The 20,331-nt window shown below is 41.8% G+C and overlaps 1 protein-coding gene across 4 annotated transcripts in view; it reads right to left on the bottom strand.

Annotated features, from left to right (window-relative positions):
- Positions 1 to 3,245: 3,245 nt before the first annotated feature.
- Positions 3,246 to 20,331, bottom strand: part of ankfn1a (ankyrin repeat and fibronectin type III domain containing 1a) — a 96,090-nt gene continuing 79,004 nt past the window's right edge. For 2 of the 4 annotated variants that reach the window (XM_088001101.1, XM_014998604.2), the window contains exons 15-25: positions 15,666 to 15,765; positions 15,338 to 15,470; positions 12,661 to 12,777; positions 12,356 to 12,571; positions 11,052 to 11,218; positions 10,684 to 10,855; positions 10,139 to 10,307; positions 8,879 to 9,045; positions 4,762 to 4,984; positions 4,491 to 4,683; positions 3,246 to 4,234 (exon numbers count right to left, since the gene is read on the bottom strand). In XM_088001101.1, coding sequence (XP_087857227.1) covers positions 3,484 to 4,234; positions 4,491 to 4,683; positions 4,762 to 4,984; positions 8,879 to 9,045; positions 10,139 to 10,307; positions 10,684 to 10,855; positions 11,052 to 11,218; positions 12,356 to 12,571; positions 12,661 to 12,777; positions 15,338 to 15,470; positions 15,666 to 15,765 — 2,408 coding nt within the window. In that variant the 3' untranslated portion in view covers positions 3,246 to 3,483. The remainder of the gene's footprint in view (positions 4,235 to 4,490; positions 4,684 to 4,761; positions 4,985 to 8,878; positions 9,046 to 10,138; positions 10,308 to 10,683; positions 10,856 to 11,051; positions 11,219 to 12,355; positions 12,572 to 12,660; positions 12,778 to 15,337; positions 15,471 to 15,665; positions 15,766 to 20,331) is intronic. The other 2 variants (XM_014998605.2, XM_014998606.2) reach the window with 2 other exon arrangements.

Below are 20,331 nucleotides of genomic sequence, written 5' to 3' on the forward strand. Positions count from 1 at the left end.
TCATGGCAAAACATTTTTCTTCTTTCTAAAAACATGAATATTCAGCTGATTTCAGATCTGAAGGTCTGTCTCAGTCTTTGCTGGATCCTAAAGGATCAGGATCAGAAAAAACATTTCCTACTCGTGAAAGTGAGAGAGTGCGACTGTTGCTGGCTGCGCCTCAGCAGCGTTCCTGTGGTTTGGACCGGTGCAGTCGAATGCTCCGAAGTGGACGAGATTCCAGCAGCTGTGTGAGATTCCAGAAGTTTCGCACTTTCCCCCAGAAGCATCCGGAAGCGGTCTGGAGTATGACTGCTGCCCATCCCTCATGAAGCAGGTTTAGTTCTTTTTTAAATCCTCTTATCTGTTCTCATTAGGGTGTGTGTGTGTGTGTGTATGTATATATATATATATATATATATATATATATATATATATATATATATATATATATATATATATATATATATATATATATATATATATATATATACATACACACACACACACCCTATACACACATATATATATATATATATATATATATATATATATATATAGTTACTTTTTGTGTTTTCGTGGAATTTCTGCTTTTCCGTTAGTCATCATGTGATTTATATAAAAATACATTTTCTTTTAGCATCAATTAAATGCTTGTTCCAGTCTGAATTTTTAATCCTGAGCTGGTAAGAAGGTAACATCACAGCTGAATTAAAAGGGTATTACGTGCAGAAAATAAAACCAGAATTACACCAAAATCAACTGTAAACCAAATCAATAAGAACGACTTTGCATCTTGTGGTCTTTTTCAATGCTTCGATCTGCTTTAGTTGGAGCTAATCTAACAGATTACAGTCTTTAACTACCCTTAGTCTGGATCAGTTTTAACTAAATAATTAAAACCGATCCAGATTAACGGCAGTTTTAATTAATTGATAAAACAATGATTTTTAACCCCAAATTAAAAAATACCTCCAGGCTCATAGCAGGTAGTGGCAATGGAAGGCAAAAATCTTCCTTATCAGCAAGAAAAATAATCTTTTTACTCACTTTTAGCATTTTAAAAATGAATATTTAAAGCATATTTCAATAGAACAAATAAATGGGCATGCAGGTTTTTGGTCACTTGTCCGTTATTTAGCTTCTCTAAAACACAGAATACACTGCACCATGATTTTTTTTTATAGTTTTTTTTTTTATTTCAGCAAAAACTGATAAATGCCAAGAAAAGTACAGACACCTGCAGCAGAAACAAGTAGGTACATATAGTGCATGTCTGGTTGTAAAGCTGAACTCTGACACTTCACTAGTAACACATTCAAACATGACCAAACTCACAAGTTAATACTCCATACGTCTCCGCCGTCGGTCCTTCCGGGACCAGCCTTCAGAATAAACGGAAGCTGCCACAGTTAATGCCCTGTTGCATCAAATATTCAATTAGCTTTTATTCCATAATCAGAATGTGCAAACGTTAGAAAAAACGCTGTTTCAAAATACTGTGCATACATGTTAAGAACGTGTGCATGTTCCGGCAGGTCCACATGTCATCACTTCCCCAACATTACGAAGAAAAACGGGTGCAGGATTTGGTTCACGTTGGTTTACAAAAAATAAAATAATAATAAAAAAACCCCGAAAAAAAAAAGAGAACAGAAAACACAACAGTAATCAAGAGTAAAGCAGAACAGGGACCAGAGGGATCCGAGCGCACGTCACCGTACTGCCGGACCCGAACGAGGCACAAACCGGACACAAAGCGTCAGTCCAATAAAACATAGACTACGATCTACATCATGCTGACAAAAATACAGCTCAGGCCACATTCCATCTTTAGGTTTAGGAATAAAAAAATACTTCATGTGATAAAGACTCTGGTGTTCGATCTGTTTGTAAGAATATATACACATAGATTTGTTTGTTTCTTTTTTTTTTTTTTCTTTTTTCCAATTTTAACTGAAACATCCGAGCAGCTCAGAACAACCGATTGAATCGTCACAAACGGGTCAAAACCTACATTCAGTTCATGCTGAGGACGAGGGGGAATACTGGAATCTTTTACAGATAAACTGAACCGGGGGAAATGTATTCTTCTTCTTCTTTTATTTATTTTTTTCTTTTCTCCAGTTGTTCTCCTGGGTGACCTGAAGGGTCACAATGCAAACGTCCTGAAGGGGGTGCAGTGCCTGGGTTCTTGGTTGCATTAATCGTTATCTGTAACAGTCGATGCCATTGGTTCTGAGGCTTGGTGGAGTTGAACCAGCAACTTGAAACCAATCTGGTATCCGGATGGGAGGGTTGCTCTTTGAGTCGGAAAGTTCAGCTTCGAGGACGATGGTTTCAGTGTATCATAGACGTTCTTGTGGAAAGAAGAGGTTCGTGCTTAGGCTGTCCTGGCGAATGACGACTCTGCGTCGCATTGAAAACATCCACAGAGTAGCGGACAAACCATCAAAACCAACACTGCGAGAAGAGAATGTGCTTAAATTTTATTTCATACCCCAATTTCAGGAAAACATTTAGGTCAGACTCTCTGAAGTACGTTGTTCCTTTACATTTGCTGCCAAAACACCACTGAAGAAAATTTGGTAGTTAACCCAAAGATGGATGCATCTGTTTAAATTCTGTGTTTGGTTTTACGTGCAGCGAACAAGACAGTGACAAGCCAGCAGTAAAGGACAAAGTGGTTTGTCAGCCGTCGTGATGCTATTTTTCATGATGCAACAGTCAGAAGAGCTAAGCCATCATGCAGAGCTAATTGCACTGCTGCAATTAGGGTTTGTTGTACGAGCAAAAAGCACAAATAGCTGTTAACCTGATCGTGACGTGATCTTTGTTTGAAATGCAGACCAGAAATCAATGGAACGGCCAGGAATCTAATGGTATACTGTAATGAAAAGGATTTATGGAAGGATAAATTGATCTAAAACCTGCAAACAAACAGGCTATCCACAGACTCAGTTTTACTTTATAGTCTGAAACTGTTCAAATTATTCGGATTCACTCAGAATTAGCACCGATGGATCATTGTTGGTCATTGATTTCTGTTAGAGCACAAACTTTGATGTCAAGATGTGGAAAATCCTCCATCCCACGTCTTAGGGCTCTCTGTAATCTCACAATTTCAGTTGTTGCAGAGCCCATAATTTGTGAACTGCAGCTCTACATGCTGACCTTGCTTACATGTCGCTGAATGTGCCTCTAATCACTGGATTTCTTTGCACAAAGGCCTGTGAGGAGGGGTTTAATGATCCAATCTGAGCTGATTTTGATGGGGAGTGAATACAGTGAGGCTCTGACCTTTAGATTTAATACAATAAGCCATAAACTGGATGAAGGTTTTATCGCAGCTTTCAGCTGTGACGTGTTGCTGAAGGAGAGGATGCGAGTCCTTGCTGGATGCAAGGACTGCTGGTGTCATGAGGTAAAAACACAGACGACTCAGTCGTTTGCAGTGGGTTTAATGTCCATGTAACGTCCGTTGTCCAACAACGCGCTTCACCTCTACAGTGTGCTGCTGAGAATCTCTGAGACCTGCGCATTTGTCTGGTCGTCTGAGTCTACTTCCTGGGCAGTGGCTCCCTCCGGCTCCTCCCCCTCCTCTCCAGACTCTGCCTGTGCTACAACCACTGACACTCCCGCGGCCGTTACAGTCTCCTCCTCCTCCCGACTCGGCGATGCATCCTTGCAGGGCTCCACAAAGATCCTGCGAACGTGGGGCCGCTGTTCCCGGTGCCGGGCTTTACGATTCTCCAGGACGCAGGAGGCGTGGCTTACGTAGGTGTGGCCCTGCGGTGAGGGTGGGTCCCCCAGTGGAGTTAGGTCGGCGTCCAGTTGCCTGGTGTAAACGCCCTCCGATAAAGACCCAGTGAGACTCTCCCCACTATGGCCCCGGAGCCAGCGTTGGGGTCCGCTGAAATACTGCCCCCGGTGGCTCCTTGAGAGCAGTTTGCGTTTGGCCGGTGGATTGGCAAGACCCCTCAGAGGGGCTGGGCCCTCCTTAGTAAGTGAGAGGCCCTCAAAAGTCTTGGTGGTGTCGGACAGAGCCGGGGACAGGGGGAACGACTTGGGGAGATCTTTGTAGAACATGGGGGACAAGGGAAGGGAGGGAGATGTAGGCAGGGTTCTGCAGCGAGATGGCGGGTTAGGAGAGGTGGGGAGGGAGAGATCTGCAGATGGAGAAGTGGAGGTAGGTAGGAGAGGATCCTTCCTGGGAGTGGAGACAGGGAAGTCTGTCGGTGCGCAAATACTGTACCTGAGAAAGAGAGAAATCAGATTAAAGGTGAGATAAGTCCGGGCCACTAGGCTTAGCCTGCTACTTCTGTGACCGGACCCCGGGTAAGCAGAAGAAAATGGATGGATGGAATCAAACTACTAAATTCCCCTTTTCTGAGAGAAGTAAAGCCAGTAGAAAAGCCGGTATGTTTGGTTTCTTCTTTTGAGGCGGTATTGTAGTCCAAAACTGGAGGAGAGGATTTTAGTGTCTGAATTTCCGAAGTGTTTAACGTTACCTGAGTTCGTGGATCTGCAGGACGTCGGGGGCGCTTCCACCTAGCGAGTGCATGACCTGCTGGGACAGATCTGAAGCTGGGGAGTAGAGCAGATCTAGTTCGCGGGGGCTCAGGGCGTCACTGGAGTCATAGTCGCTGTCGGTGGGCAGGAACACCTCAGAGGAGCCATCCTCATCTGAGCCGAGCAGAGAGTCTGTCAGAGAGACGTTCAGGGTAAAAATCTCTGAAGGTGCTTTGAGTCCGCTTTTAAGAGGAAAATCTTCATACGCACCACTGATGGCCTTCCTCTGCCGGAGCTCTGGCGACGGGGAGGGTGTAGGCATGTAGTCCATTGTGGAGGAGGTGGAGTCAGTCTTCTGCTGTCCAGAATCACTCTCTGAAGCACTGGCGTCCACCAGACAGGTGATGAGGACACCGCCACGGGGTTGCTTGTAGCGCGCGTACTGGAGGGCGTCCGTTATCCAGCGGAGGTCGCGTCGCATCTCATCCAGCTGCTGCAGAGACGAAAGGACAAGCAAATAGGACACTGGGGAACATCCTAGTCTTAACATAGCACACGCCAAACTATCCAGAGATTGACTGTGACTTTGGAATTATTTGTATAAAGAAGAATTCATAGTAAGCTCAATAGAAGCAAAGGTGCACAAGTATTCTGACTGGAAAACGTCCTCCAATCGCGATCCCTTTATCGCTATGCTTGACAGTTGGTGTTGTGCATTCGTAGTACCAGTGGGGCAATGAACCCTTCTGACACTTCTCTGTCAGGAACAAAGGAAATGCATCAGCTGTCTTAATTACAAGCATTGATTTATCTAAAAAGCTCTCACTGACCAAACCTATCCAAGTGAGTGATCACGGTCTGCATAGAAAGTGACCAGACTAAGTTAACCTGGAGGATCACTCTTTAAGCACAAAAAGCGAGCAGACTCCAAAACTTGAGAGAGGAGCAACTGTGAGTCCAAACTGGATTTAGAAAGCACCTAGACCTTTTTCCTTCACCTGTACCGTTGATGTGTGTAATGTCAGAATCTTGTGAAAAAAAAGTAAATTCCACGCTAAGATGGTTAATGAACATTGACGACCGTCCCTGGGTTTCTGCCTCTGAATGCCGAGTGAACTCTGTTGTGGCCCCATTTTTCGATAAAAATTGAACCTTGGCTTGCGTGGGGACAGATTGTGTTGGCATCAGCAAGATGTGCTGGGTTGAACACACTGGAGTAACTTGCTGAACATTGTTTGACCTCATCCACTGAAAAAGGTGAGGTCCTTGGAGATTTGAGAAGTCAATTCCAGGTTTCTTGTATCTGGGTTAAAAAAAAAGCCCTTGCTTAGACTACATTATTTTTAGAAAGTCTTTTTTGCTTTGTGTCTCCATCTCCTTTGACAGAAAAACCTGAAAAAGACTTTTTGAGTGTCTGAGTCTAAATTGTTCCGTACTGCCAGAAGAACTGAGATCCCAAGACAGGTTTGTGATGATTAATCACGAAATTATTACTCAAAATGATATTTTTACTACTATGTATCAAACACTGTCTCGAGATTAAGGATATTTGCAAACAGTTGGACTAGGTTCTGTCCACGACAACTTTCTAGGTACTTATACCGATGTTCTAGGTTTGATTTTCTTATCACTATGGTCCCAAAACAGAGTGATGGGAAAGAAGTAAAACAGACTAGGAGTCACAAGACAAAAAAACACACGAAGAAGCTCCTTTGTAGAAGAGGCTGGATGTTTAAGGATAACACACAACTCCTCCATGTGGATCAGATAATTTGTTGTGTCACATTAAAAATCTACAATTATTCTCCGACTCTCCCTCACAGTCTCATCACGCTGTTTTGGTTAGCCTCAGTAGGAAATTTGGAGAATCCAACCGAGACACTGTGGTTGTGGAAAAGCTACTGATTTAAAGTTCAGATGCTGGATGGATTGTTTAGTATGTAGTGTCTTTTCATACTTTTTTTTAAAACTCTTGTAAAAGCTTTTTTTCTTGGTTTTTATGTGTTATTTTAAAAAAAATGGTTCAAAAATATTTTTGTAACCTTTTTCTAAGTTGGTTTTGCTTTAAAATAATTTATTTTTGTCGCCATTTCACATTAATAACTATTTTTACATAATCGATCACATTGATTCTGTCTTTTTGATCATTTCTGCTTCTTTCTTTATGTATTGTGTTATTTCTGGTTTCGGTTTGAGATGGATCTGCATCTGTCCGTCAGATATTGGACCTCTCAGCGCTGGAGCTCCAGCGCCAGCACCATTTGATCTTCTTGGCTCTCTGTTCTGCTAAAACGCAGACAGGCTGCAGTGGGATGACAACAAACAAGAGATTTCCTGGAGATTCCACCACACAGATAAAAAAAAGTTTTCTTTTGCAGCTTGGGAAGAAAACGGAGCCATGGAAGTCTTTAAGTTTCCATCTGCAGCAGATTAAACTGACAGCAGCTTTGTGATTTAAACCGCAGATCTGCTGAGGTTTCAATTGTCGCTCTGCAGCTTCAGCAGCTCTCGCAGACTCCTCGGTATCTGTCTCCGTCTGAGGAGTTCAACTTTACACATTAATGTAGAAATTTAGGATTAAGGAATTGCTTTAATTCAAGAAAGAAGAAGTCGCAGAGTAACACAAGACTCGTGCTCAAAGGAGAGGGTAATTCCTATGGAAATTTCATCCTTTTCAGCATAAGGACGGTGGGCCCGCAGCATCACTCTTCACCAAACAGGAATACAGAGACGGGCATAAAAACTTTAGCTTTTAAGTGGTCACTTTGTGAAAAATATTTAATCCTGGAAAAGAGAATCCCATAGAAGCGGGAGATACACTGGGAGATAGTTGGCAAAAAAATATTTTTTGTTTGATGTTTATTCAAGGTGATTTGAGTCAAAAAGTTTTCAGAATATTTCACAGGATCAGAATTGAAGCTGAATGAAGCTGTACTCTCAGCGAGCTGCTTAATTACTGAGTTGTGCTGTGGAGCCCCAAGCTGGCCGAATGTTTTTTTTGTTTTTGTGTGTGTGGCAGAAAAAGATAAAAGAAAAAGATAATTAGGAGGATTCATATCACCAGCAACCTCATCGGAGGTGAGGCGAGTTACACGGCAACTAAACAATGATCTTGTGAAAGATGTGTTTCGACTGTATAAAATATCTTGGTGTTTATAAGTTGGGTCTGTCGCATTTTTCCAGAATTAGATTGTATTTTCTTCTTTCTACAAACTCTAATAAAACAAACAAACAAATAAAAACAACTTTGATCTTCTACAGGTAAGATACAGACCGCTAATAAATACTCCACAGAAACCCAATTTTAAAACTAGTTAGAATAGTGAGATTTTTTTAAAATCTTAACTTGTAATTTAATATTTGAAACTTGTCTGGGTCTTATATATATATATATATATATATATATATATATATATATATATATATATATATATATATATATATATATATATATATATATATATATATACAGCGATGCTTTTCAGCAGTACTCCTGTTCACATCGGCCTCTCATCATTTAATCAGTTACTTCATCTCTTCCTTTATGATGATTCTCTGTTGCCAGAGAGACGTGGAAATCTCTGTGGCATCACAAACCAACCAGCTTTGGCTGATTTGAACACAGGGTTCTATTGGTTCATTATGGTTGGAGAGCTAAAGTTTAATTCTGATGAAAAGAGCGGTATATATAATTATTTTGTCTTTTTGATATAAATCATCCTGCAGAGTCACTCCAGATGATTTTTGTTGCTTCCTCTTGTATATCTGAAGCTTTGCTGCTTTTTGTTTGCTGTCCTGAAGGTGATCAGTTATATATTTTTTTAAGAAGAAATCTGACACCTAAATAATTGACTTCATTATGGCAGGATAAAACAAAAACCTTGTGAGCTAACGCATTTTTTTTCCTCTCTTGTCTGAAACATCCAAACAGTTTTTCAGTTCGATTCGTTAGATCTGAACTCTGACGGTACAGAGCGGCTCCCCCCCTGCGCTGCGATTCGCGTTATTTATCCCAACTTCTCTGTGGTCAGAGTCCATTTTTTCCGCGCCTTACAGAAAGCAGACAGATGGTGTCACTCGCTCTGTGTTTGGAGAGCACTGCTGAGGTTTTGTGGTCGGCCTCCATTAGTGGCGGGCAGCTCCTCGGTAAGAATCTTCAAATGAGGAGAAAAATACTCGCCATTTATCGGATGAGATTTTTACGGCAGAAACACTTTTGACATTTCAGAGATGTTTTTGATGGGAACAAAAAACAAACAAAAGTTTATTTATGCGTCCTGTTGTCTCTACAGATGTTCACCTCAGAGAGTTGCTTCCTGAAAAGCTTAGAAAAAAAAACAAAAAAAAACGTGTTAGCCGTCGGAAAGGAGGTGGTTGGTTTTCTCACCTGGATGTAGTCCAGGATGAGCTGATGTCGGGATCTGGCACTCGTCAACTCGCCATCCGTGATGGCCTCCCGCAGTGCTTGCTGGGTAATCAGGGCGTCCAGGTCCAGAACGGAGGACAGGCGGCAGTAGAGACCGATGAACTTTTCTTTGTAGGTGCAGAAGTGAACTGAGATGGGAAACAAGAGTTTTTAGTCTGGATTGGACTAAAAATAAAACGCTTTTCATTTTTAAAAAAATGCAGAAAAAGTTTAGGCATCACAGCAGCTGTTGTAGTTTCAGAGAGAATGAGGATGGAATATAAATTCATTTGGATATTTTTTTGGCACTACCACAGCTCCATATAATCTCTTTTTGATGAAGGTTCCTGGTCACTGCATGTCCCGCAGCCCTTGAGCGTAAACTCAAATGCTCAAGTGCCTTTTTGGAATGCCATTGTTCCCTAAAAACAAACAATACACCCAGCAAAATAAACGAAAAAAAATATATATCTTTAACTGTTTCTAGGATTAAATAAATGACCAACCACCTTATTGCCATCATTATTCTCTTGAGCGGCATGCAGTCGGAGCTGATCGCCATGATTAAACCGATCAGTAACAGATACAGTGAGCGGCGGCCGGAGCTCGTCCTGCAGACGGCTCCGTCCTTCGTGGACGACGTGGTTTTCGGCGGCGCTGGAGCCGCTCCACGGGTCGAGGACAGACCAAGCTGTGTTTGTAGCAGCAGACGCACTAAATCAGCCTGCAGGCTCCAGCAGGACGGCCTCTCTGCTGACCCCCTCAACACACACACGCACGAACGTGGTAATAACACCCACACACACTGCACAATATGCTCTCTCTCTACATGCAGAGCAGCACACACGCACACACAGATGCAGATTCAGCCTCTAACTTTTGGTTTTAATGAAATACGACTTATTTTTCAGTTAGCTTTGACTTTTTTTTTATTTAATGCCATAAAGGTTTAAAGCCTCTACTACATCATCTGATTTATTATCCCAACATCCTGACATACGGTGCAAATCGTTCCAGAGATGTTGGGACAGTCCCTCTGAAGCGAAGATGTTCAAAGGATCTCTTGTTTGACAAGAAGAGTGTACAAGTAAAAATGATTCAGAAAAAAATCAGAAGAGATTTTAGAGCGACATCTGCTTCACGTCCATGAAGTGTGTGTGTGTGTGTGTGTGTGTGTGTGTGTGTGTGTGTGAGACGTCGGGCTCTGCGTGCTGCAGAGAGGGAAACAGTGTGCGTAGTTACCAAGCTCAAACATCTGCAGCGGGAGGTGCAGGAACCCTGACAGAGGGGCGTAGGGGTTGGACTGGCCGGGGGCGGAGCAGACATCATCAGCAGGGGGCAGCAGCAGCAGGAAGGAGACGCCGTGGCCGATCTCCACCACCTCCTGACTGTAGAGACGGAAGTGGCGGGCCTGTGTGTGTGTGGGAACATACGGGAACATGATGGGAACCATGAAAGAACATCCATACATTCATGGTGATGTCTGTTGTTAATAGTTAATTAATTACTTTTATATTTTTCTGTTTTATTATATAGATTTATTTTTTTTTTTTTTTTCCCTCCTCTGTTCATTTTTTGTGCATTCCTCTTTAAGTTTTGACTTTGACTGGTAACTTTGTTAATTACAATAAACAATTAATCCATTTGAATAATTTTTAATTTTTTTTGCCCGCTCCTCTCCTGCCTGTCTTAGAGTGTTCAACCTTTCCAGATGGAATGCACAGGTGTCACACCTAGGGGGCGCTGCTGCTGTGTAAAACAATCTGAGTCTGTGCAGGTGAGCATACCTGGTGCAGAGGGACATTGATGTGCTTCAGCAGCGACTTGATGGCCGTCTGCAGCTCGTAGTACAGCAGAGGGGCGTGGCTTTCTGGCTGAGGCTCCGCCTCCTCCTCGTCCTCCTCGCTGCGTCGTTTTTCCCCCACGGCTGCCAGCGTTTGGATCCAGTCCCACTCCTCCCTGAAGGAGCGCACAGGAGATGGTTACCTTACTTTTATTACCTGCAGGTGCATTGTGGGAAATGCAGTTCAGTCTTTTTGCCTCCTCTGGTTGCAGAGTCAAAAAATGACTTACGGTCTTAAACAAAATGTCAGCATCCCAAAAAACCCCCCCACAAATGGTGAGTTTTATTGTCTGTGTGAGAGAGAGAGGGAACCTGGACACGTTGGCGTTGTCCCGGATCCGGGTGTGGCACAGCATGTTGGGGGCCCGCTGGGACACCAGCACTTTGATCTGGTCCACGGAGCTGCTGAGCTTCAGGTAGCCCAGGTAGAGGCCAGGGGCGAGGCGGTGGGTGCTGCGCCGCTGGTACGCCAGGATGTCCTGCAGGGTCAGGAGGAAGCAAAAGAAAAAAAATAAAAATAAAAAATCTTTAACCACCAAAGACAGATGGACTGGAGAGTTTTGAAACCCTGGCTATGATAAGGAAACTAATCCTCCAAGCACACACACATTGATTCACCTCGTATCTTCTTTTCCATCGTTAACTCTCTGGAAAATCTCTTAAAGGGGCAGTATCGTGTAAAATTGACTTTTTTGAGCTTTGCATCACATTGTGATGTTATTCCCTCATCAAAAACATATTTGTAGTGTTGTTTTAATTCTTTCTTGGGTGTTTGATTATCCCTTTTATCTCCAGTGGCAACCATTCAGCTGTGCAAAATGCTTGTGGGGGACCAAGTGCCTCACGGAGCACCCCTCCGCAGCCACTGCCCCGCTAAGCTCCTTCAGACTAGCCAGCAACAATCAGCAAACACCTGATGGAACTGCACATCTTCTGAGCTCATTACATGAGCTCAGAAGATGTGCTCTTCTGAGCACATCAGAATGCTGTGCATTGCACAGAGAATGCTGTGCATTGCACAGCATTCTCTGTGCAATGCTGGTGAAAATGTTGTAAAAGGGTTAATAGAGGAGAGCTGTTGTGATGACTTTCTGAAGAGCAGGAATTTTTTATGAGACAGAGGCCCAGTTTCAATTTGCTAAATTACGTCAACTTTCTTTTAAGGCATATTTTTATAACTCAAGGTAACATAGTTACTTGATTGTGATATAAAATGGCACTATTGCATATAAAATGCATAATACTGTCCCTCTTACCCCTGTAAAGTAACTAAAAATTGTTTTATTTACATTCGTTCCTGTTCAAAAGATTAAAAAAATAACTAGCTGTTTCATGTCTCGTTTCATCTCGTCTCTCGTTACACCTGTCCCAACCATGGTAAGAGCACAAAAATGTTTCCAAACTCATATGGCTGGATGACCTAGCTCTTTTTAAAGCAATATTAAGGAATTATTGACTTAAAACAGGCTCCTATATCTTGCTGAAAAGTAACTTTTATATTAGCGTTGTCTAATTTCTATCTGCACTAGGATCTAGACAAAAAAAACCACAACCCAAAAAACAAACAAAACAAAACACTTGGTGAGATGTTGTGTTTTTGCTGCGTTCTTCCTCACCTGCATGGTGATGATGAGGATGTCCAGCGCGTACGGCTCCTCCGGCGTGGACAGAGACTTCCTCTGGCTCTGCAGTTTGGTCACCTGCATCCACCTCCCGCTGAACAGCGAGTGCTGGCTCTCGGTGTCGCGGATGGTCACGAGCAGCACGTTGCCGTGGCGATCCTTGATGGGCTCGTAGTGGACCCGGCCCAGGTTGTGGGTTCCAAGAAGGTTCTGTCCATACGAATAAAGCAGATTAAACCAGAGCTGCAGCTGTTTTTATTTTTTTTAATCCTGCTGGTTCTGGGTTTAAATGTCCTCACCTGCAGCTGGGCGGCAGCAGTGAGCATCTTATGGCGGGCCTGCAGGGTGGACGAAGAAGACATGGAGACAGACATGCTCTGTCTCAGCCATCGGACATCCTCCCACATGCAGGACAGCTGCAGGGCAAACACAGGAGCAAGTCATTGTGCTGTGGGACTGCTAATTTAGGAGGAAATGACCATTAGCTGGGACACTCTGTAAAGGCAGGAGTTGCAAAAACATATAATCTTACCAAGTAGTTTCGGTGTAAACACCTTAGTCCACTTGAAATAAGACAAAACTAACTTACAAGTAGCTTTTCAGCAGGACAAAGGAGTTTATTTTAAGTTAATAATTGCTTAATATTGCGTAAAAAGAAATTACCAGCTCTACTGGCGGATTATTTCACATACAAGAATGGAAAAATGTCTTGTTATAAATGAAAAAAATCTTACTTTTCATCAATATTAAGGGATTATTGACTTAAAACAAGATCCGACATCATGCTGAAAAGTTACTTGCAGGGTAGTTTTGTGTAATTTAAAATGTACTAAAGATATTTGCACTAGAAACTAGACCAAAAATACTTGGCAGGTTTTTAGTGTTAAGTGTCTGGTAACACAATGCCAAACAGGAACGACATCAGCTGTGGTCTTAGAGAAGCAACTATTGCTGCCTTTCCAAGTGGGAACTGTCAAAACCGTGCGAAGTTCACCATCCTGCACAGTGTATCAGTTAAACATCTCATACCGACTGTGACTTAGGGGATCATGAACTCCTCTGCATGCCAACATACACTAGAGTCCAAATGTTTTCCTGTTTTCCTGCCATTGTTCGCATCTGCATTGGGATGTTTCCTCACGGTCTGTGGAAACATTCCGATGTTTCCACATCCGTCTCTCAGTGAGTGCAGAAAGACGGCATCATGCATATAAAATCCAAAATCTATTTGGAAAAGGTTTTTTTTTTGTTGTTTTGCTGACCTATAAATACGCATGTTCTTTAAGCCGAGCCTGAAGACGAAAACTTCCTGCATCTTATATGGACAATTTGGAGTTGTGCGTGTTTTGGCCCTGCATGGAGCATCTCCGGCTTTAAGTAAAAAAAAAAACGATGGACAACACTGACCATAGTCTTCATGTAACTGTCATAGAAAATATACAGCATGTCTTGATTTCCCTTTGGGATGAATAAAGAATTTTTGAATTTGAAAGACTGATGGAGTCAGACTGAAAACCACCAAGTTATTCCAGCATCAGCATTTAGATGTTAAGCTTCAGCGAGAAGTATGGACTCTTTTCATGATGAGCATTTCTGTATAAAGTTTATTATTATTATTATTATTTTTAGCCTAGGAAGACATTTCTTTAGAGTTGTTGCTCTTCATCCTATTTGTAGTCACGGGGGCAGGTGGCCATTGTTTTTACCATGTCTGCAGCTTGCTCTTTTCATGGACTTCCTTCAAACAATACTTTTCTCTGCCTTCCAAGAAATGTCGTTTCCAGCTCTGACAGTCAGATGGAATAAAAACAGTTATTTAGATTAAAGATGTTCTCAGAAACCTTTATCCAAATTGCCATGTGAGTACTTCAGACACTCCTTCGTTTCCCTTTATTTTTCTTGTTGCTGTCAAAGCTTTAAAGCCCAGACGGCCGGTGTTCATTCAGACTCGGGGCTCTGTGGTGCTCTGCGGGCTTCGGGGGGGAAAGTGGTAATTTTCCATGTCAGACTCGGAGCTGTAAAGCTGTAAATGTTGCTTTCTTTCCACTCAACACAAGCATTACAGCTGCAGTTGCTCTGTGGTTTAAATTGCTCAGCATATCTCTGAAAAGACTAAAGCACAATTTCCTGGAACCTAGCGGTGACATTTGTCGAGCCTAAAACTTTGACATTTTGTCCGGATTTGCGAGATGACATCAGAGAATTAAGAAAACCCGAAGGAATAAGTAAGATTTTAGAAAGTCTCTGCTGAAAGATGAATGAATTAGATAGAAGAGGGGTGAACAATAAGCAGAAGCACTGCGTTTGTTTTGAAAGGTTGATTTTAATGAATATAGAAGTGGGAATTGATGCAATAACCTCACTGTGAATAAAATATTAGCTCTATGAGTTGATTAAATGATTTATAAAAGAAAAAAAAAGCCTCAAAACAAGACAATTTGCTGAAAAAAATGATCATATTCAGAGCAGTGATTAAGCCAAAACTGCAGAATATATATATATATATATATATATATATATATATATATATATATATATAAAAGAAACTTAGTTATTTGTTTATTTGCATCTTTTACTGTATTTGTAATATTGCATACAAAGGTGGCTAAAAGAAAGATCTTCAGAAAGTGGCAAATTTAAAAAAATATCTTTTTATCGATGGAGAAATACATTACTAAAATTAAGTTAGTTGCAGCCATAATAAGTACAGTGTGTGCTAGCAAACAAGGAGGAAAATATTAAAATGTGTTCAAGATTTACTAAAATACCCTCTAATACATCTTAACCCCTTGTAAATCAAATCCTGTGTCTCCCCTTCACCAGTCTGCATAAAGTAAAAAACACCAAACAAACGTGTATTTATTAGTTTGAGGTAGTATTTCTTAATCTGGAATCATTTAGGATGCAGTTTGAGCGTTTACGGATGTGGAGCGAGTCATCTCAGAGGGATGGTGTGATGCAGCCGCTTGGCCGTACCTTGGTGAACCAGAGGAAGTCCTGCATGAGCGAGCTGCTGTAGGAATCATCCACTTCTACGATGGGAATCTGCTCCTCTGCAGTCACTAGTAAGCTGTCCTTGTGGTAGAAAACAGCAGCCAGGTAAATCCCCCTGCACACAGCGTGGGACAGGTGTTGGATTTCTTTATTTTATATTTTTGTTTGTTTCACAGTCTCCAGCTGTAGGTTCATATGGAAGAGGAACAGGGCCATGAATCTCAAAATTCTGAGATTTTTTCTTTTGTTGTCGTTAGTGACCCTTATCCTCTTCCGTAGGGTTCAGGTGTTACGGGTCTGTGAATCAAACCTTTTCAGCGTCTTCACAAACTTGTTTGAGGAGTTGAAGAGGTGCTTGAGGCTTCTGGAGACGGACTGCTTCCTGCTTGGGTTCTGCAGTTTCGTCGAGTCTACAGAGAAAAACAGCAGACGAGATTTTAAAAACGTTCAGGCGGAACCGACCGAAGCGTGACGTCCAGGTAAATCCGGTCCAGTTGGCAGATGCTGTAAATGTTGAGGTGGATTTTTAGTTTTCCGTGCGTAAATTCAGGGTCAGGGGTTCGGTCACATTTCTCTCCCACGTTCAAGTTATCTCCTTCATTCCTCCTCCTATCTCTGTTCCCTCTGCGTCTCCCCCCCCACCCCTCCCCCGGCCGGAGCGTTCAGGCGATGCCAATCTCCAGACCGCAGCGGCCTTTATACTCTGACTAATTACACGCCACATAATTATCAGGCTGTAAACAAACGAGGAGCTTACAAACATGATGCCGTGCCTGAAGTGACCGGCGGCGCGGCGGCCCGGCTGCCGACAGGAACCTGTTTAGCTCCATCCTGCCACAGAGTGAAAACTATCTGTGACAAGAAGAAACGCGCTTGTTGCGTTTAGGTCAAACTACCGGAACGGGTCCTCCGCTGGAAAGACAGGATTTATCCTCTGATTAAAGGCAGAATTCCTGCTTCTGTGGAACGTGCTGTAGCCTGAACTGCAGGAATGAATGGAAAATAATAAAGTACAGTTAATGAAGCAAACAGGAAATATGTTATTTATCAAGAAAACTAAGAGTTGATCATGTTTTTTTTTTTGTTTTTTTAACCAAACCCTTGTTTTTAAGTTTGAAATGTAGACGAATCAAATCGATAACAGAATGATTCACCTCCTGGGCATGTAAAAATCAATATGTTTTTTTCTGTTCAGAAATATTTGCAAACTATTTTTTACTTGTATTTCAGAGCTTTCTTCAGCAGTGAAGTTTAGACATTTTTATCTAATTTTACGAACCATCAGCACCAACCTAGAGATGTCAAACAAAGAGGACAAAAAAGTAATTGTGTTAACGTCTAATACAACAGATTCCGAGTAGTGAGAAAGAAAAACGTAAATTCCTGGAAAATAACAAGCATGTTAACAGAAACTAAGTAAGATTTTGAGAGTTAAAAATAACAAGAACGTTTCTGTGAAGTAACCTATGATTTTCAGGATAGTGGCCTTTAATTTCCATGAAACTACTGCAGGTGTTTCATGGAAATGGTCTGCTTTAATCAAACTCTGGTTTGTTTGGGGAGATGGGAATGTGAAGTCAAACTGTGATGCGAACCAAAAAAAAGCTAACTGTCTGGCACAAAAAACCTAGGTTGCGCGGTTCAAATTCAAATGCGATTGTCAAGCGCAGGGCATTCTGGGTAAATAAAACCCAAACAAATGTGTGACGCTAACGCTAGCAGGGGAAATGGCCTGCGGTCTTTTGTCAAAGACAAAAGTAACAGCCAACAACCGCTACAATCTGACACTACTCTACTTTTATTTACATTTCATGAAGAAGTTGCGCTCAGTGTCTTTTGGGAGGTTTTTGTGTCGTTTTCTTCGGCGGTTCTTGGACCAGCGCCACCACAGGCGAGGAGGTGAACATATTTTTCAAAGGAGTTTATTTTTGTTAAGTTAGAAAGTGAGCAAAAGGTAGAAAAACACTTGTTCTGCTCAAATGTTCTAAAAATGTGACAGATTTGAATATCATTCCTTTGCTACTGGGAAATCTCAAGAGCCAAATTGCGTTCCCATTTCAACCAGCGGCTGTGCTGGTGTGCGTCTGTGAGCCGTGCGGCAGCTTTAGTCCCTCCTGCTCTGATGTTTTGCAGTCTGGCTGAGCTGTGAACAGCAGCAGCATTCAGCAGCTGTAAACGGTCTGTTTGCATGTGCGTGTGTGTGTGTGTGTGTGTGTGTGTGTGTGTGTCTGCAGCGCTGCAGGTTAACGCCGTCTGACAGCAGAATAATCTGACAACAACTCTGCGGCCGACTGCGGAGCGCCGCCTAATAAATAAAGAATCGAGCTCAGGTTGGAGCTGATTAATGAGACAACATATTTTCTCCCCCCTCTGACGGCACGAAATAAGAGCAGCTTCACCTCAGCCTCACACGGCTCTGACCTTTTCGTAACCAATTTTCTCTGATTGTAAACACCGATGTGACAACAAGTCAAGCGAGCGCTTGGAGAGTGTAATCAGTGGAGAGGAGGGGAGGGGTTGGGGGGCGAGAAAAAAAAACACAACAAAAGAGTATTATGACTTATTCTGAGTTAAATTGCTAAGAAAAACCTGCAATCAAACAAACAGTTCGATTGGTTTGATAGAAGAAAGCCTCGAGAGCCGCAGGACTAACGAGGACTTTCAACCGAATGAGCCGGATTTTCACTTTGGACCGAGCTCTGATTATCGGGACCTTTTACTGAGCAATGAAGGCTGAAATGAGATGCTTTCTAAAGAAAGAATTTCTATTTCAAGCAGCAAACCCGGTCCAAACCAAACCTTTCCTAGAGGCAGGAATGTGTGAATGCTGCGAGGTCAGATTATTTCATTTCCATTAGTCTTTATTAAGATTGTTGTCATTTCTGTCAATGAGAGAAGGCTTGTTGTAAATTAAAACAAGTTTTTGTGTGATTTTATTAGTGAGTGGATAACACTGTTGTAAATATACAAGATTTAGCAAAATGCAAACTTCCCTCCGTAGTCCCATAAAGCAAACAACAATACAAGAGCAACATTAATTACAATTTCATGAATAAAAATAGAAAAATACAGAAAAAAAAATCAACAATAGATGTGATAAACTATTTGAAGAGGTCCATATCAAAGTGCTAGCCTTTGATATAGTTATCTGTCAAAATAATAATTGCTGAAACATAAATTAAGGCTCAGCAGCGATCACAGCGCCGATTGCTTTAAGCTTCCCCTTACAAGAGAGGCTGTCGATATTTCAGCACCTTACATCCCATCACTGATAAAACATTCTGCAAAAAGGAAGATTTTCTAAATTGAATGTCAAAATTTCCCCTGCAAGGCGACCTGGTTCTATTGCTACGGTTTTTCATAAAATCTTCTAGTTATTGTGGGGCCTTGCTCATAAAAGATGTGCAAGAGTAATTTTTAAGTCATTTTAAATTCTCAAAATGTAAAAAAATATATGTATTTTTGATTGAAATTAGGCAAATACGATAAATGGCAAGCAAAATAGATGTAAATCAGCTGAGAACCGACTGGAGAAAAGCAAAGCCTGACTGTTTTTTAACCCGGCTGGGTCAGAAGTGAACAAGATTAAAATAGTTCCTAAACTTTGCGTCTGATGTTCGTTCAGGGCTGTTTTCTCTGCGACTCTGTTGAGGTGTTGACCAGCTGGGAGTCGGAGCCGGAGAACCGATGCCGGCGCTCGGGCAGATTAATGCGACGTTCTCTGAAAGTGGTGGAAACACGCGTCATAAATTACCGCTGCCCACTGCTGAAGCGGCTCTTTGTGCCCACGCTAATTAATTTTACACATTTATTTTTGGCTCTCGGAGCGTAAACTGTGTAAATACAACGGTCAGCATGCGGGCGGCGGGTGTACGTTACAGCTGCAGACACAGCTGGAATAACAACCAGCCGGACCTCCACACCAACACGACGTTTAGCGCCGAGTTAAACCTGCAGAGCCGGTAATGTGCGGTGAAAATGACAATATGACTGCTTCTAGTGCATAATGAAAATCAGTGGAAACTGATTTCCTGCTTAAGTTTTTATTCTGCCGGATGTTTAAAATATGTTGATGACAATTATTAGACAATCGAATTAGCTCTTAGTTTACTGGTCCAGCTTCCTTCCAACTCCAATCCATGGTCGTGCGACTCGATCAAGACTTAAAGCATCTTAGTCCGGCTTCCTTATCAACATAATTTATCTCAAGCCAGGTGGGAATTCAACTCTGTGTGAAAAGTTTAATTTAACATCTGAATGTTTAAGAATTGATTGGATTCAATATCAGTTTCAAAATCACTTTTACCTGATTAATATGAATTATTATTTTTTTTTTCCAAACTCACATTCCAGAGGTAGATTCTAAACTCATAACCAGTCATTTTTATGTCAAAAATCTGAGTTTGAGTCTCACGTGTCTGGTGTAAACGTGACCTTACAGACCAAGGCTTGCTCAGTTTTACCTCTCACACCTTTGTTGGCAATGGAAGTGTCTGCCAGACATATAATTAATGGCGATGTAAACGTCGGTCAGAGGCTTTTAGCGGCAATTTAAGTGTCTTGTCAGACGTTGTTTTGAGCCTCTGGAAAACGCTGCTGTGGACCAAAAAGTCAGCAGCAACCATCTTGGGAAATGACAGGAAAACAGCATTGAAAATAACACAAATATGTACACATTTGAGCATGTTTTGAAGCAAAATACACTTTTTACCCTTGTTTGGTAACTTTTATTTGACAGGGTGTGCATAAGACACTGTCATAAACATGATATGATACACCTGTTATGAACATGAAGGCGTCTTCATGAATGCTTATGACTGCTGTGAGGAAGTGTCATTCGGTAAATAATGACACTTTTGATGCAAAGTTGTACTAAAACTTGCATTAAAAGTGTCATTATTTACACAGTGACACTGCATGACAGTCATAACCATTCACACAGACTCCTTCATGTATTACATCATGTTTGACATAAT

This window comes from Poecilia mexicana, unplaced genomic scaffold (genome assembly GCF_051168715.1).
Source record: "Poecilia mexicana isolate PSO_F unplaced genomic scaffold, ASM5116871v1 scaffold_19, whole genome shotgun sequence".
NCBI lineage: Eukaryota > Metazoa > Chordata > Actinopteri > Cyprinodontiformes > Poeciliidae > Poecilia > Poecilia mexicana.